This window comes from Photinus pyralis, unplaced genomic scaffold (assembly GCF_008802855.1).
Source record: "Photinus pyralis isolate 1611_PpyrPB1 unplaced genomic scaffold, Ppyr1.3 Ppyr1.4_LG8, whole genome shotgun sequence".
Taxonomy (NCBI): domain Eukaryota; kingdom Metazoa; phylum Arthropoda; class Insecta; order Coleoptera; family Lampyridae; genus Photinus; species Photinus pyralis.
This window is the reverse complement of record NW_022170819.1, coordinates 34,036,559-34,055,282: the sequence shown is the minus strand read 5'-3', so window position 1 is coordinate 34,055,282 and position 18,724 is coordinate 34,036,559. Positions and strand designations below refer to the sequence as shown.

At 37.1% G+C, this 18,724-nt stretch overlaps 3 protein-coding genes across 3 annotated transcripts in view; all 3 read left to right on the top strand.

Moving 5' to 3' along the window:
• The window catches only part of LOC116177862 (ski oncogene), a 103,330-nt gene extending 99,924 nt beyond the window's left edge, over positions 1-3,406 (top strand). Inside the window, exon 2 of the mRNA XM_031497013.1 lies at positions 1,428-3,406. Within this exon, the coding sequence (XP_031352873.1) occupies positions 1,428-2,438 (1,011 nt within the window). The 3' untranslated portion in view covers positions 2,439-3,406. The remainder of the gene's footprint in view (positions 1-1,427) is intronic.
• Positions 3,407-6,394: 2,988 nt separating this feature from the next.
• LOC116178252 lies at positions 6,395-8,861 on the top strand. The gene has a single exon (XM_031497704.1). It carries the CDS (start codon positions 7,439-7,441, stop codon positions 8,837-8,839), a length of 1,401 nt encoding a protein of 466 aa, XP_031353564.1. The 5' UTR covers positions 6,395-7,438; the 3' UTR covers positions 8,840-8,861.
• A 4,175-nt stretch (positions 8,862-13,036) lies between these two features.
• On the top strand, positions 13,037-14,674 carry LOC116178251. The gene has a single exon (XM_031497703.1). The coding sequence runs from the start codon at positions 13,136-13,138 to the stop codon at positions 14,555-14,557; it is 1,422 nt and encodes a 473-aa protein (XP_031353563.1). The 5' UTR covers positions 13,037-13,135; the 3' UTR covers positions 14,558-14,674.
• The last annotated feature ends 4,050 nt before the right edge of the window (positions 14,675-18,724 follow it).

Below are 18,724 nucleotides of genomic sequence, written 5' to 3'. Positions count from 1 at the left end.
CTACCCCTAATGCACTACAAACCGTTGAAGCACAAGCGATACAAAGCTCTACAAGAGAATATTTAAGAAAATGAATTGAATTGCAAATGCAAGATTAACAAAATAAATTCAATGCAAAATATAAAAAAAACTTCGTTGAAACATTTTTGGTATGGAATTGTTGCTAGAGCAGATATCGCATTACCTGTTCAGTTGAACGACTCTGTTTAGATTTTTCAAAAATTTTCCGCCCTATATCCGTAATAAATGAGTTATTTATTAATGAATTATTTAGACTAGAACTAGAATCAATGGTATTAAAGAATCCATTCCTTGATTTGTTTAAAATTCGATTGTTATAAAATCATGGCCAACTACGAAAAAGAAAATGCGAAAAAAAATGGCATCAATTCCGAGATCAATTCAATGAAATGGGAATAAATCAGAAACTGTTAAAGATAGCTATAGGAACATGTAATATCAAAATATGCCAATTTCGATTCTCTATCTCATGCAATATTAAGAACATGGTCATTCCATTAAAAAAAACTGAGTTATTTATAGACTTTAAAGTTTCTTAAATTTGGATCTCCATAGGTGCGGTTGTACGCAACTTACTTTACTTTTTTTAAGTCTACACTAAAAGAAAGCCGTATTCATTCTCTATGCAATGATAAAAATGGGTTGCCATGACTATAAACTTGTTCAAGTAACGAATTATCAAGGTACCATCTGCATCCGCCATTTTTTTTAAAAGTCAAAATAACTTAAAAACCATAAATGGCAGATATCGACATATGGTATCAAAAGAACTGAAATTTCACGTAGAATCCAAAAATGCAATAAAAAATAGGAGTTGCCATTTAAAATAACGAAGTTACTATCTACTTCCGGTGTTTCCGGAAGTGCGGCCATTTTGGAAATATTTTACATCGATTCGGCCTTCAGAGTAACTCCTAAGTGCAAATTTTCAAAAACCTACCTATTTTACTTTCCCAGAAACTTTGAACTAAAGCTCCCAAAAAACACCTTGTATAACCTAGTACGTTCTGCTCGTTACCCGGGTGATCCCGTGAGCGTGGCCGGCGACAGTCGGCCCGGCGCCGAATAGCCATTCGCCACTGCAACACAACTCCCATTACCTAGCGTCGTCGTACCGGTACCGGTCGTATCCATCCGGCACGTGTGTAGTCAGGCTAAGGCTGCCACCTTCCGGTGGTCGATGTCACTGGTTCGAACCCAAGCGCGCGCGCGCGCGTTTTTTTTTTCTATAATGCATCTTTGAAGTGAGCGATTGTGAGAAAGATGTAGTCACTTCTGTATGCACTCACCAAGTGCCACTTTTGATTTTTTTGTATAACCTTGGCCAAGAAAAATTACGAAAAAATATCATATTCATTCATTTCACTTTAATATTCTTGTATGCTTACGCTGTATTTCTTTTGCAGGTGCATCACGACTTAGGACTGATCAAAACGGAAATGTTAGATATTCCGTTGAAGAAAAACAAACTAGAAGACTTCGCTCACCTCTCGTTCAACATGCAGCAGTTGTACACGGCCGCCGCTTTGGATCCCGTGTATCTACAGTATTTACACGATATACAAGCGAATCGGCATCACATGTCGGCGTTCAAACCGTTCCCGCCGCTCGGCTTAAAGGAGAGCAAAATACGAATGGGCATCGGCCGATATTCGGATCCGCCCGTTCTGCAGAATCCCGAACGGGTGGTGCCGCTATCGGAGTCGAAGCGCTTCGAGCAGAGTTACCAGCCGAACGTGGCGCTGGCCCCGCCCACGCCGAAAAAGCTGCGATACGGAAGAGGTGGCGAGAACGTTCATATTAAAGAGGAGTGCCCGGTGTCGCCGGTACTAAAGGAGACCGTCATCAAGCACGAACGACAGCTCGAGGTGGTCGACAAGGTGACGGAACAGCAGCCGAGCGTGATAGACACGACGTCGTCAGCGTCCGTCGTCCATCCGACCGACTTGCCGAGGTACAATTCGGAGATCGAACTGTCGACCGACACCGACGACAGTGCGTCCGAAACGTCGGAGAAACAGCCCGACGTGCTCAAAATTGAGGAGGCACTGAAAGGCGTCTGCGTCGACGTTAAAAATAGAATATTAGAATTAGTTAGAAATATTGCCAAAGAGCACGAAAACGCGGTTCGGGAATGTCGAATTAAGGACAATAAAATATCGGAGCTCGAGTTCAGGATTGCGCAATTGGAGAACGAACGGAATAAACTTGAGACGATTAAACTAAGTCCCGTGTACAACGGCGTGATAAGTAAAGACGGCGCTCCCGAACACAAACCGAGTGAAATTTGCGAGGTCACGATAATAAAAGAGAATCTTGACAGTTCTTCCATTGTAAATAGTGAGGTCGAGGAGGCGCACTTGAAAAGTGTTATCACGGAAAATCAAGCAATAACACCAAATATGCCCTCTGAGTGATCGTTTCCTCGCCGACACCTTCTTTTTCTTTTGTAAGTTGTACATACGTTAGCCTTGTAAAGGTTTCTTTCACGCTATCTAATAGTCACCTTTGGAAAAAAAAGTACGATATTTAGAGGGTTTATTTGTTTCGGAAAAGCTTGCGCTTGGATCAGTCCATTTCAAATCATCTAGAGGGCGCCAATCGAATTTGTTGTGTTAAAAACTTCCATGTAAAAAAAAACTTTTATACAACAAAATACCAAAATTTTTAAAAAGGGAAGTTTTTGAAGTTTAAAACTACAAAGGTATCCATTTTGGGTAAAAGAAAAACATTGAAATTTCACCGATTGAAACTACATTCTTGCTAATGTTAATGGTCTGTGACTATTATTAAGAGTTTTTTAAAATGTGCAAAACATATAATCTCGATAAATAAATGAAAAAATAACTATAGGGCAGATGGAATGGGCTTGGTATCAAACGAAAGCCTGCTTCATTTTACATTTTTAGATTTTTAAAATTTGAATTTCCCACGTTACAGCAAAGTAAAGAAAATGATCTGGCCAAATCGCTTCAAATGTTCTCAATGATTCTCAATTTCATTTTCCTAGTGTTTAGAACTGATTGAGAGACCGAGCAAAAGTTTTTTTTACACGGAATTCTGACTACAGGGTTGATTATAATGTGCTGTACTGGTTCACTGTAGCGAAATCATACTATCAGTCATGAGTCATAGCTGCAAATCAGTCGAAGCACAGTAATAAAAAAACCATTTAATTAATAATTATTTTACAAAAATATGCCTTTTACAGTGAGGACACTAGCGCCAAGTAACATGTTAATGTAATTTTTGAAAAATTCACACAATCGCCTAGCAACCATGAAAATTAAATTTGATCGCGTGGTCTCTAAAGTGAGCGTCGCCAGACAGACTGATCATCTGCGAAAAATTTGGTCCATATTGTGGACTTAATATATTTTTTTTTCATAATTTCAGTAGGTTCAAATTGGTTTCCATGACACTAAAATTGTTATTAAAAATTTGAAATTGACAAAATAATCGAAAAAGGCAAGTTTGAAATGGATTGATCCGCTTTCGATATTTAAATTTGTATGTTTTGCAAATGATTGTTAGATTATTTGTCAAAATTGTTCTTGTTATTATCCGTTTGTTTTTATTTATATTTTTCAAATATTGTTATAAAAATAATATTTTTTATCAATTGTAAAGTACAAAGCTGGTGCTTAGCACATAGCAACTCTTGTATAATATATAGTAGTTCTAATGTAATCCTCCATACGGACGGAACGTTTTCGAATTGTCCCCCCCCCCCCCCCAACTTTGCATCCACGACACAATAATCGCATCAATTGACGATTCTAAGACGTTCCACGATTTTAATTATTGTGTAAATGATTCGCGAGTGCCTGTTTACGAGTGAGATAGTTTTTTTAATTGTGTCTACTTGCAATACGTCCCTTCCTCCGCATAGCCCGAAAAATTGACCAATCGCAAAATTTTTATGAATTCTCTCAGGTACCTTCGGAACAATCAAAATCATAGGCGCTTTTTGTCTTTTTTTTTGGGATGTACGGCGAGACGATTCTTTAAGAGTCTCGTTAATCTTTCTCTTCCCCTCCATCCCCGATTGTATAAATATTCTATTTATTATCTTGCCAAAAATTTATATTTGTACTTTTTATTATGAGAAAGAACTTTAAATAATATATATATTTATATTTGTTTTCTTTATTTAAATTTTTAGTTGCTATAAAATATAAGTATAGAGAGACGTTAATTATTTGAAGATGCTTTACTAGAGACATGATATTTTGTATATTATTTTAATAACTTGTGTTGCAAAAATATGTGATAAATTTTCTGTTATACGTTAACATTGAGACAGTATTTCCAAATAATTACGTAAGATTTACCAAATAAGAATTTTCGCAGATCTGAATTTTCATTTACCACTCAACGCGATATTTTTTTCTTTTATTTTAGGCAGCTGACGATTCCTACGAAATTTTATAAAATGAAAATTCGACAAAATTGCGAAATTGTCGATTATCATTATTTATTGTTGTCGAAGTTCAAATTTTTGTAGATCTCTAAAAAGGGGCATTATACTCTTAAACTAGATGTACCGATAACTGCCAATTATGAAGAAAAGCAATACCTACACAAATAAAAAGTTTAATCGACTCTCTCGCAAAATTGTTTCAAAAATTGTTACATTTGTTATTAAATATATATTTTGTGATCTCAAAATATGTAGGGATGCTGTTGAACCTGTATAATATTTAAGATAGATAAGTTAGTGTGTGTTGCCTAAATATTTAGTTATTATAAAATAAGTACATTACAAAATATACACAGATAATTTCTAAATATATATTTCTGAATTTCATGTGTCATAAAATATATGGATTAATTTATTACTGCCCGTTTTCTTATACCCTCCTTCCTAATATTGACTGAATTTTAAAACTGCTACCATTTTTTTTAACTACTCCCACCTTTTTGTGTTTTATAATTTTTTTGAGAGATTTTTAAGACAATGACATGATTGTTTACTTTATTACATATTGACGAACAACCCGAAATTTCAAGAAGTCATTACGTTGGGGTCTCGGTAACGCAAGGTCTAAATATGCATTAAATACGTAAAAAAACATCTAAATATGAATTTGGGAGTCCTTTTATACACTAACCTCGAAAATTTTTAAGCTACAGTACGTAAATTCAAAATCTGAACATACAAATTTCCTATGTTCAATTCTTAAATATACAAGTCAAATACCCCTGAAGATATACAACCAAACTTACCTATTTCCATCTTTTTCAAATGTTTTTTTAATAAACCAATATCTAAATTATTTATTAAATTAAGATTATTCTATTCTTAATAAAATGTATAGGTACAACAGAATAAATAAAAATTAGTGAAAAGGTTTTTTTCTTGTTTTCAGGTTACCTGTCAAATTTGGCCCTTTTCATTATTTTATCGCGTTTTGCCACATTCGCCGATAGTTTTATAACGAAACATTACAGATACATATCTTCCATAAGTCTCACTGCGATATTCTGCGCCAAAAGTTGTATAACCCAAAAATGCCATCGGGTTTACCAAGAAAAAGTAAGCAACTTAATCTTATTCGTTATTTTGAACTCAAGATAGACATAATGGTGGTCCAATTTTACCAGTCGCAGCAGTAAGAGAGCTGAGGTTATTTTAGTAATTCGTATACGTAACAAGTCCAAAACATAAGGCAATGTAAGAAACCCGTTAGCGATGTTGATGGTTTCACACGAGGCACGAGCAGCGATCAGAACCATCTACGAATGGTTGAATGTAGATAGGCGTTTATGTCAATGGTGCAAAGATTAATTATATCAAATGAATATTTGTGTAGATATTATAGGCAGGTTACGTTTGTATTTTAGAACGTTTTTCGTTTCAGTCCCTTTTGCAAGTTCTAAAGACTGATTGAATGGGTCCAATTGTTGCGAATATTGGTTTCCGCTATCAAAAAGGTAATGCAAGAAAATGTTAAGGCTCGGTTTTATAACAGCATTGTATTTATAAACGTTTATAAATACGATAACAGTTCGGTTGAACCCGTGGTTGACCAATCTCGGGTGGAACTTGAACCTGTGGTTGAGTCCTCTTGCGTTTTATAAACACTTTTCGAAGCGCGGTTGGCCGACCCGTGGTTGAAATTTGATTTCTACGACACTGCCTCGGAAATTCCAACCAATGAGAGCGCAACGTTTAATTCTCCCTCCACGCATGAGGACGCGGATGCCAGTCGACCAACGAACTATTGCTGTTCACCACCTTTTATTGGCAGTTGAAATTGAAACTCATCTCATCCTTCTCTGCTTTAAAAAGTCGTTCTTCAAGTTAGAAAAAAATATTTTGTCTTTCTATTTAGCTTCCCGCTCGCAATAGATCCCGTGTAGGGTCGGGAAAGAATAACCCTACCGCAGAGGGCACTGCGTGTCGTAAGAGGCGACTAAACAACTGCAGGTCAATCCGGAGAGTGGTTTGGGGGTGGAATGCTTTGGGGGTGTTTAAGATTCGTTTTTGAAAGGTTGAGTGTGAAAGTTGAATGAGTATTTCCTTTCTATTGAAGCATCTACGCTTATACACAAACGCAGATGCTAGCGATTGGTATGAATCTGCCTGAATCTTTTACATTCTTTAGTTCACATCTCTCGCATTCATTGTGGACGATGCTCGAGTACAATTTTGCCTCCCTCCCCTTCCTTCTCCTAGAAGTGATAGTTTTATGAAACAATTGGTACATGTCGCAACAGTACTTGAAATAGCATTTCTACTCAAAAAATTCGTAAGCACTCCGCCTCGTATCTTCCGCGTATCCCACGAGGGGCAGGCTAATCGTAAGTTTTTTGTATCTCTTTTCCTCCGCCCTCCACAAATTTTAAAACTCGATACCTTCCGGGGCGTTCGCGCGTTCGGTCCGAAAGTGCGGACCCCCTAACGGCTACGGATTTCGCAGTACCGACACCACAAGACGCGAAAACGATGGTCCCGCTGGGGGGAGGGGGAGGGGGGCTCGAACGATTTCCTCTATTTTTACATATTTTTATCGTCGTGCCGTACCTATATCATTTATGCAAATTTGAAAAAAAATTCTGTTGTTAGCACAGATACCACCCACACACCTGTGCACGTGCAATTCTGTCCTTTTATGCCTAAGAATATGTGCACCAAATTTGGTTCCAATCGGGTGGTAAAAAGGGGAAAAATCACGGTTGCCACCTGTGTATCTTTAGTTGCCTAAACACCTGCAAAACGTGGAGATCTTTCTTTTTGATGAAGTGCCACGCTGTATATAAAGCAACTTGTTGCTCATTTGTTTATTGTTATAGTAATTAGTCACGTGGTCGGGTGGTCCGAAAGGAAGTTGTTTGGTTGTTTTCATCCTGTGATATCATCAATGAATAAGAATATCATCTATAGACTATAAAACCAAGAAAGACGTGAAAAATGTCGTCAACGATTCCATTCGATTGCAAAAAGTTCGTTTGTGCCATTTGCCAAAATTACCTGTCGACGGCCCCCGTTTACCTCCTGCAGGACAATCGAGATTTATGCAGCAATTGCGTCTTCGGAGACCTAGAGAAGGCATTTCGGAACGTGTCGTTAGAGAGGCTGCTGGTTAACGCGTACTTTCCGTGTAAAAATGCGAGTCAGGGCTGCACGCTGACCTACAAATTTGGCGAAGAGGACGATCACACAAGCAAGTGCACTTTTAAACCGATCGAGTGTCCAATACGCAAGAGATCAGAATGCGAATGGAACGGAAGGTTTGGAGCGGTGCGTGAGCACATTAGTGAAAAACATGCCAAATTAATTTCGGAAAATGCCGCCTTTATAATTAACGTGAACGAAGATACGATGGACACTTTTGTTGTGTTAAACAGCAAACATTTTTTTACTGTCGACTACGTATACAACTCAAGTGGTGGTGTCTTGAAGTACACCATTGCCTTATTGGACGTTGGGGAACAGAATTTTCAAGTCGAGTTGAGAAACCACTCCGAACCTAATAGTCTTAAACTATTAAAGGAGCATAAAGCGGTTTGTTATATCGGCGACCTACCTCAACGTGTCTCCGAAGAAATCAACATAGACAAAATGAAACCGGCATTGAATAATGCTACGTCAATATCAATAACTCTCAAAGCACAACAAGATCTCGGTAACAGCACAAATTTAGTAAAATCTGATATTGTGAATTTCTTCAAGTGCAGACTGTGTCGTGAAAACTTAAAACTACCGATTTTCGAAGATGCCAATTCGTCACCAATTTGCAGTTATTGCTACGATAATTCTAAGGAACAGTTCAAGTACAAAATGGTACCAGAAGACAATGAACTCTCATGTTTATTAGCAAAAGAAAATTACTGCTGTAAGCATAATTACTGTACGAAAATAGTCAGGGGCACTTGCATAGTTAACCACGAGCGCTCCTGCCCTTTTCGTATGTATAAATGTTTCACATGTCAAAAAAACTTGTTGTACAGCATAGCGCAAGAGCATTATGAAACAATGCATCCTGATGCGAACTGTTTTGAGCAAGAGTATGAATTTGTAATGCAGGCAAGAACTTCGGTTTCGTGCTGTACACTATTTCAGCATGAGTTAATTGTGATTTTCTTTACTTTTGATCCTCATTTCAAAATCGAAGTGAAGCAGAGTGGGGTTATTCCTAATTATAAAGTTATTATTGAACTGCAATGTACAAACAAAGATTTGAATGCCCCATCTCTAAAGTATGTTTTCAATGAGACAGCTGGTCAATCTGTTAACATAAATTCATGGGATCTGCTTGCTTGTTTTACCACTGAAATTGGTGTAAGGATTTATTTTGATTCCTGTAAATAGAATAAATGTACTTTTATAATAATTGAAATTGTTGTTATTACCCAAGTTATAGATTGAAAGCGAAATGTTATGTAGGTATAGAAAATGCAATTCCAAGTTTTATTCAATAACAAATTACTGACAACCAACTAATCAGTCCAATTCTGTAACTTTAAATAGCCTTAGCAACTTGCTAATAGTGTAGGTAATTGCTAGATGAGCAAAATTTGTTAAAAGTGGTATTCTGTACTGACACACTTAGCAATTTTTAAACGCTGTTGTAGATTCAATTGTTCTCATAACTCATCTAGTTTTTTTAATATCGTTTGGATTAATTTTTTCATGAACTAACATGGCATTTTTAGCGCATTTTCCAAAGAAGTTGGGTGCGCTATTGCAGCCACTTCCTCTGTCCGTCTGTCGGAGGACTTAACTACTTCTACAGTTCAAGATATTTAGTTCGTTTTTTTTGCATTTGGTAGCGTATAGCTCTGGCATCTGAGCCAAGGAAAATCTTGACAATTAAACTGCGCAATGTCAACTTTCCTATTTATAGAGAGATTTTTTTGAAATTTTAAACAGATGTCTAGTAAAGATAAGCATATCGCATATTGTAAACATTAGATACTTATGTGCAACTGTCAAATTTCTTATTTATAGAGAAATTTTAATAACAGATGCTTCTAGGAAAGATAATCGTATTGGGCACCTGAACCAAGAAAAATCGTAACAATTAGACTGCGCATGGGCATTATTATGGCCATTTTTGTGACCTTTTGGGAATTACTGATCAATGCATGGAAAATGCGCTAAAGTTACTCGCCTTAGGGCGAAAACTTTTTTACTTGTTTTCTAAATTGTCCACAATTATGGAATGTGGCTCCTATGTTGTTCTAGCGCCGCATTGTTTGGTATCTGTATTGTCCATGGCGAGCAAATACAAATTGCAAGTCAGACGTCACTTTAAAAGTCACAACGCGTCTAATCGGTTAAACTTAAACCAAAAAAATACCTATCCTTACAATTAAAAAGTTTAAACAGTTGTGAATTTAGGTGGTAAGAGTTTAGTAGGCCTAATGCGTTTAATTTTAGGGCCAGTGACCAAGGTTAGTAAAGGGAGTAGGTTGCCTCGTAACTTTCAGCCAATAAACGTTAAGTATTAAAATGCGCGAATGACGTCACCCAGAATCCCATTTTGTCCAGATCATAAATAGTACAGTGCCACCCATGCTCAGAAAAGCCGCGGAAAATATACGAACTAATTTGAAAAAATTCAGGTTGGCCAATATAGAGTCTGTAAAACGACGCGATACATTCCGCGCCATAATTATAAAATATTCCGTTTTGACCAGAGGTTGGAACAATTTAGGGGGGACAATGCCACCACTAGAAATTTCATATACTTTAATAAGGAAAAACAACAAAAAGGTAGAGTACAAGCCTCTGATTTTCGTTGTCTTGTACGGGTTTATTCGATTGTGGATGAATTGAGAGTTTGAACTGCTCGTAGTTAGGTATATTTACTTATTATGTACATATAAGTAGGAGAGTAAGTAAATTTACGTTCTCTCGCTCCCAATTTGCTACATGCTTGCATTTTTTAAAATACAGAAATATAAATTATCTCTGTGTCAAGTTTTTAGTAGAAACGGTTGTTCCCCCCCTGGAATTTTCAAAAGTCGGCACCTTTGGTTTTGACAGTTGACGCTTCACGTTATTTTAGTTTACACTTTACTTCTTGTAATTTGCCTTATTTTATGTTTTCCGTCTCCAGTTTTATACAAACTCGTCTTTTTCAAGACGCATATAGAGAGGAATAATAAATAAATAAAAATTCCCTTAAAGTGTTTTTAAATTTTTAATGAGAATGTACGGTCTAAATTTCTAGCGCCTTCGGACACGCCGTCAGGGACTTTCTGAGCGTGGTGCCACTGTATATGATTATATATCAAGATAGAGAAGTCCAGGTATATTATTGCCTGAGCACCACGATTACATCTCGAGTAATTTCCTTCGAATTTTTTCAAAATGTAATAATTTTAGGTATGTAATTTCTCTGGAAATGGCGGATGGTGGCAATTATTCATTTTAGAAAACTTATCGAAATGTTATTGAGCGAAATTTCCGATTGTGTTTTCTAAAAGTGGCGGCGTAACAGCTCTCATTATTGACTACTATTTAATAATATCCACATTATTAACCACTTTGAACAATTGCCGAGAAAGCCTACTTTACAAGTGGAAAAAAGGTTAATAATCATGTCATCAGACGCTAGTAGTGAAAAATAGTATATTAGGATACAAGTGTATAATCAAGTCTTTAAAGCACGCGCAATGAGTATAATGGCACGACGCGAAGCGGAGTGCCTTTAACGTTGCAAGTGCTTTAAAGACCAATTATACACGTGTATCTCATAGTATTACAATGAAATATTGACGTTATACTCGAATACATGTCTAAAGTGGGCTGGGTGTTCGTAATTTCACGATTTTATTGGAAATGTCACTTGATGTTTGCTTATAAAAATCATCGTCTTTGTGAATAAAGCGATTTCCGTTGAAAAAGATGATACACCGTCCATTAAATCGCTTGTTGTAAAATCTAAACAAACGTTGGTAGGTGTAAAATCCAAATCCAGTAAAGCCCATTATAAAGAATATGAAAAGTGTTTCCATGGATGAATAGGAAGTTACTTACGAATAAAGTCTTAAATGCATCCATAATGCTAGTATACAGGGTGATTCCTATAGTACCTGCCACCGTTTGGGAGCGTATAGGGGTTGCCTAGGGGAGTATTTTGATATAGGACACTTGGGGTCGGAAATCTAAAATAAGGGCGCCAGAACCAAATTTATCTTCTGGAATTTCACGCCTGTATGTAGGCAACCCAACCGACCGACGTTTCGCGCGGAGCGATGCAGAGCGAGTTAGCGCGAGGAAGCGACAAGGGAAGGACGGAAAACGACAGTCAAAAGCAATAACGTTTACAAGTGTTCAACGTGGCCACCGTTGTTCTCAATGCACTTCCTACATCTAGCCAACTATTATTATACTATTGCCATAGTGTTTATTCACTTGATACGCGTCGTTGCAGACGGGATTTCGTGGGTTTAAACAAAATTCTGATCAAGTGTCAGCCACACATCGCCGCCTGAGATCGCTCCGTGTGCACCGCCGGCCGGTTGGGTTGCCTACCTACAGGCGCGAAATTCCAGAAGGTAAATTTGGCTCTGGCACCCTTATTTTAGATTTCCGGCCCCAAGTGTCCTATATCAAAATACTCCCCTACGCACCACCTACACGCTCCCAAACGGTGGCAGGTACTATAGGAATCACCCTGTATATGAAGGAAATGTAAAAGGTTTCTTCTATCTTTTGGTGCATTCATTCAAAACTTCAAACAATGCTACGATTAAAAAGTGGAACAGATTTGGAAGCATACGCTAAATTACGCGCATTTGTGAAAGCTTCAACCAAAGAATAGGTACAAGCCCTAGAAATGTTCTGCATCTACAGAAAGCGATGTAAGAGGATTTTTTATTTCACCCAGATGACAGTTTCAAAAGTCATACTTGAAGTATCATTACTTAGAAACTTTAAAGCACGTGTGTTTTAAAGGCCTTTTTTCGCACGCATTTGAGTGTTTAAAACGGATTAAAAAATTAATTATTAACGCAACAACAGAGCAAGTTCAAAAAATGCAAAATGGATCGAAATGGTACTATATATGGATGTGCTGAAAAGTTCCTACATTGCATATAGAAAGAAACATGCTAGCGAAATATTAAACACTTTATTCAAAATAACTTACATTTCATCTTCATAGTCTTCGGCCGGGAAATGCGGACTGCACAGTCTATTGCACACTGGGTTCAGGTTCCCCTTTCCCCCATCAACCCATTTTACCTTTACTTTTGGAAAAGCGAAAAACTGAATGCGATCCATTTGCTTTCGATTTGTTGGAAATGAGAGTACAGACGGACCGACAGACCGATCGAGATTATCGTTGATTCGAATTCCTGATGCTTCAAAACGTGTATTTCAGTCAAAAAAGTGGGGGGCCACACAATGAAATACTTCTGTTACTAACTTGCGAATGGCAAAAAGGGGAATAAATCATGGTTGCCACCTGTGCGCAACTTTAGTTGCCTAAACACCTGCAAAACGTGGAGGTCATTCTTTCTTTTGAGGAAGCGCCACGCTGTATATAAAGCAACAAGTTGCTCATGTTGTAGTCACGTGGTCCTGTTCTGTGGCGTGTCCGAGAGGAAGTTTTTTTTATTGTTTTGTGTGATCATAAAATCAAAAAAGACAAAAATGTCGTTAACGATTCCATTCGATTGCAAAAAGTTCGTTTGTGCCATTTGCCAAAATTACCTGTCGATGGCCCCCGTTTACATCTTGCAGGACAATCGAGATTTATGCAGCAATTGCGTCTTCGGAGACCTAGGGAAGGCATTTCGGAACGTGTCGTTAGAGAAGCTGTTGGTAAACGCGTACTTTCCGTGTAAAAATGCGAGTCAGGGCTGCACACTGACCTACAAATTTGGCGAAGAAGACGAGCACAGAAGCAAGTGCACTTTTAAACCGATTCAGTGCCCATTACGCAAGAAATCCGAATGCGAATGGAAAGGCAGTTTTGCATTGGTACATCAGCACATTCACGAAAAACATGACAAATTCATTTCAGAAAATGCTGAGTTTATAATTAACAGGGACGAAGATACAATAGACACTTTTGTTGTGTTAAACAGCAAAAATCGTTGTATAGTCGATTATGTATACAACTCGAAAAGTGGAGACTTGAAGTACACCGTTGCTTTATTGGATGTTGGGGAACAGGATTTTCAAGTCGAGTTGAGAAAGTACTCGAAACCCGATAGTCTTACACCGAGTTGTAAACCATTAAAGGAGCATAAAGCGGTTTGTTATAGCGATGATCTATCTCAACGTATACCCGAGCAAATTATCAACTTGCACGTAATGAAAGGGGTGTTACAAAATGCTACATCGATATTAATATCTCTCGCAACAAAAGCAAAACAAGAACTCAGTGACAGCACCAATTTAGTAAAATCTGATATTGTGAATTTTTTCAAGTGTGGATTGTGTCATGAAAACTTAAGACTACCAATTTACGGAGATGCCAATTTGCCACCAATTTGCAGTTATTGCTACGATAATTCTAAGGAACAGTTCAAGTACAAAATGGTACCAGAAGACAATGAACTCTCATGTTTATTAGCCAAAGAAAATGATTCATGTAAGCATAAATACTGTGATAAAATACTCAGGGGCACTTGCATAGTTAACCACGAGCGCTCCTGCCCTTTTCGTATGTATAAATGTTTCATATGTCAAAAAAACTTGTTGTACAGTATAGCACAAGAGCATTATGAAAGAATGCATCGTAATTTGAACTATTTTGAGCAAGAGTCTAAATTTGTAATGGAGGCAAAAACCTCCCGTTCATGCTGTACACTATTTCAGCATGAGTTAATTGTGATTTGCTTTACTTTTGATCCTAATTTCAAGATCGAAGTGAAGCAGAGTGGGGTTATTCCTAATTATCAAGTTATTATTGAATTGCAATGTACAAACACAGCTTTGAATGCCCCGTCTCTAAAGTATGTTTTCAATGACATTGCTGCTCAACCAGTTACCATACTTTCACGGGATCTGTTAGCTTGTTTTGATGCTGAAATTGGTGTAAGGATTTATTTTGATTCCTGTAAATAGAATAAATGTACTTTTATAATAATTGAAATTGTTGTTATTACCAATTATAGCGAACTGTATGTATAGAAAATGCTATTACAAGTTTTATTTAATAAAAAATTACTGACAACCAACTAATCAGTCCAATTGTGTAACTTTAAATAATAATAATAATAATAAGTGACATTTATTAGATTACTGGAAGTACAGAAGGAAATAAACATTCAAATAGATCATAAACTAAATAATTAAAATTAAATGAAAAATGAAATTAATGTTCCGTAATCTAACGGGGCGAAGTTTAGTTCTGTGGTGAGACATCCTACAACTGCTCTACCACTTAACCCCACCCTAAACTAAGAAAATAAAACAATTAGTGGAATGAACTTAAAAATATGTATATTGAAAGGGAGAGAGAGAGAGATAAATAAATCAGTCGTGGTTCTAAATAAAGAAGAAGAAAAGGAAAAGGGGAAGAAAAATAATCAATTGTTTTGTACCTTATAACCTTAGCCCTATGCTATTACAAGTTTTATTCAATAACAAATTATTGACAACCAACTAATCAGTCCAATTCTGTAACTTTATCTTTAAATAACCTTAGCAACTTACTAATAGTGAAGGTAATTGCTAGATGAGCAACAAATTGTTAAAAGTGGTCTTCTGTACTGACATACTTAGCAATGTTGCTTAAAATTTTAACATTTCAATTGCTTAGCCCTAGAAATAGGTAAAGTGTTGTTAAGTCTTAGCAAGTGTATTTCACCTGTTCAAATATGGCAGCTGGATGGTTTGAATACGAATTTTTAAACGCTGTTGAAGTTTAATATCGTTTGGAGCATTTTTTCATGAACTAACATGGCATTTTTAGCGCGTTTCCAAAGAAGTTGGGTGCGCTATTGCAGCCACTTCCTCTGTCCGTCTGTCCGAGGACTTAACTACTCTTATACAGTTCAAGATATTTAGTTCGTTCTTTTTGCATTCGGTAGCGTATAGTTCTGGCATCTGAGCCAAGCAAAATCTTGACGATTAAACGGCGCAATGTCAACTTTCCTATTTATAGAGAGATTTTTTTGAAATTTTAAACATTACCTATGTCTCTAGTAAAGATAAGCATATCGCATATTGTAAACATTAGACGTGCGCATGCGCAACTGTCTAATTTCTTATTTATAGAGAAATTTTAATAACAGATATGCTTCTATAGCGCGTTCGCACCTCCAGATTCAGTATGGGGTCTTATGGACTTAGACCATATAGTACATGGACTGCTAACTCTAACTAAAATATGGTCAATGACATCGCCTGGGTATGTGAGTTTCAGGGTAAACGAGTCTGTCCGAAGTTGGCCGATTATACACGATTTCAAACTGTCAACCTATAAATTAACAAACGTCAATTAATTAATCGTTTAGATATGCCAAAAAAAGCAAACCTATTATTTGTGGAAGTATAGAAGATAATCAAGAGTATTTAAAGCTTCCTGTACTACGCGGTTACCATAAAAGCTACTCTTTACGCAATTCGAGTGGTGTTCATACGACTTTAGTTTACCCTGAGATTCACATACCCACGACTACAGTGCCCTCTATCCGTGACCACCCATTTTGTATTGAAAGTATAGGGCTAATAGCAGTTCATGTACTATATGGTCTAAGACTATTTGCCTCTCTTACTAGTTTACGTCATTCTTCGATAATACTATCCTTGTTTCTAACCACGCATTGATGTCAAATGGAAGTATTAAAACAAAACATAATCTCCTTGTGCTGTCATTGTCACGTTTGGCAAGCATGTACTGTATGTCCATAACGAGGTCCATAAGCACCATACTGAATTTGGAGGTGCGAACGCGTAGGAAAGATAATCGTATTGGGCACCTGAACCAAGAAAAACTAGACTGCGCATTATGTCCATTTTTGTGACATTTTGGGAAGGTGATCAAATCATGGAAAATGCGCTAAGTTACTCGCCTTAGGGCGAAAACTTTTTTACTTGTTTTCTAAATTGTCCACAATTTTATGGAATGTTGCTCTTATGTTGTTCTAGCGCCACGCTGTTTGGTGTCTGTATTTTCCATGGCGAGCAGTAAAGAGAGTAGGTTGCCTCGTAACTTTCAGGCAATAAACGTTCAGTATTAAAATACGCGAATGACGTCACCCAGAATCCCATTTTGTCCAGACCGTAAATAGTATTTATCACAATTGTTATTATACTCACTGTACATTATATATCAAGGTGGAGAAGTCCAGTATTATTGCCTGAGCACTAAGATTACATCTCGAGGCGCTTGCGCTGAGGGGTGTAAGGTGCGAAGGCAATAATAGACTTCTCTCCCGTGGTATATATACTATTTTTTTCACTACTAGTACTTGAAGTCCTCTAAATTCACGGTCCGTATACTCGGACCGTGCTCTAAATTAACATATATTGATACGTTGGACAGAATTTTTTGTTTATTAATTTAACATGTCGATCAAGTGCGTACCAGTCAAAGAGGCCGTATTTTGTTCTGTCATTGAGATATTTTCAAAGAGTAATTTCGTTCGAATTTTTCAAAATGTGATAATTTTCAGGCGCGGAGTTAAAGGGGGGTCGCAGGGGCGATCGCCCCCCCCCCCCCCCCGGACACTCCTAGACAGTGGTAGTTACGCAGGCGGTCACCTATTGGAAAAGACTTATACATTCCAATTCTTAATCATTTAATAACTGACTTAAAACATCGTTTTAGTGAAAAAAAAATTATTAAATTTAAACATAAATATTAATTAATACCTAATACTCTTCTGGCAGCTGCAGATGATAACTTTTGAGTGAAGTGCAGCTATACTCTGTGTCCCAGATGAGGAAACCATAAAAGATGGTCAAATAATTGAGGTAAGAAATTTGTTGATTTCGTTTTTATTCTTGTCTGATGTTATTTGAGCAGATACAAAAAAAAAACATTTTCTCATTGTCACTTATTGAGTTTTATAAGAGACATTGAGACGTTTCATTTCGGAGAAATCATTATCAATTTTATTTTTTTATATGGCCCGTAAAAAAAGTAGATACTATATTGAGTAGCATTTTTTACTACGAATACAACGATGTACGGCACACAAAAGCAAACAAAAGGGAAACTGTTGGTTTCAGCAAGATGGTGTACCTGCGCACAATGCCCTAATCGTATAAGGTTACCTATATTGGACAAATTTCGTGGAAAATAGATTTGCGCCGACAAAAAGAAAACTCGCGACTTCGCCATTTAGCCTTTTTTCTGGTTTGTTCTTTCATGAATTTATAAAGATTTAGTTATTTGTTCAATATATTATGTATTATGCCCAAAATTTTCTATTTTTAAACGTATAATAAAGGTTTTTTAAATATTGACTTTAAAAATTGTATGCGCTCCTCCCCAGACCAAATCCTAAATCCGCCACTGATAATTTTAGGTATGTAATTTCTCTGGAAATGGCGGATGGTGGCAATTATTCAGTTTTGAGAACTAGTCCAAACGTTTATTGAGCGAAATTTCGGGTTGTGTTTTCTAAAGGTGACAGCGTGACAGCTATCATTATGGACCACTTTGAATAGCTGCCGAGAAAGCCTACTTTACAAGTGTAAGTGGAAGGTTAAGCAAACGTGACAATTTCAAAATCGAAGATTGAAGGTTATAAAAAAATAAAATGTTGTAGATAAAACACAAACAAATTATAAATAACACAAACTTAAACTTCAGGGCGGCGCTTTTGACGATAGGTACCTTTACGTAGCCAGCGTTGGTGCTCGAGACCGCGTTGTTATAGCCGCACTGCAAGGGGTAGCATTTTTGCGGAGATTTCTGTAACTGATTTTTTAACTCACCATTGACTGATTCGCCAACGCAACAACTGACCACTACAATTTGCTAACGGATGACTCGTCACTGCGACAACTCGCCAACGAATGACCTTGTCTAGATGGAGTGAATTCGTCGCGAATTTATACGCGCGAGGCACTAGGCGCCAATACTTTGCGTCCACAAACATTACGCGAATTTATAGTACCTACGCGCGGGAGAATCGCGGCGAATTCGCTCCATCTGGACAAAGTATTATTAAACATAATTAAATAAAGAAACAGAAATATGCGACCAGTGCCTCGTTTTTTCCAAGCGTTCGCCTTCGATTTTGCAGATAAGGTGATAGCATCGAAATTAGTAAAGGA

What these genes read in the sequence shown, in the direction of transcription:
- LOC116178252 (XM_031497704.1), top strand. Translation starts at nt 7,439, where the DNA reads ATGTCGTCAACGATTCCATTCGATTGCAAAAAGTTCGTTTGTGCCATT.
- LOC116178251 (XM_031497703.1), top strand. Translation starts at nt 13,136, where the DNA reads ATGTCGTTAACGATTCCATTCGATTGCAAAAAGTTCGTTTGTGCCATT.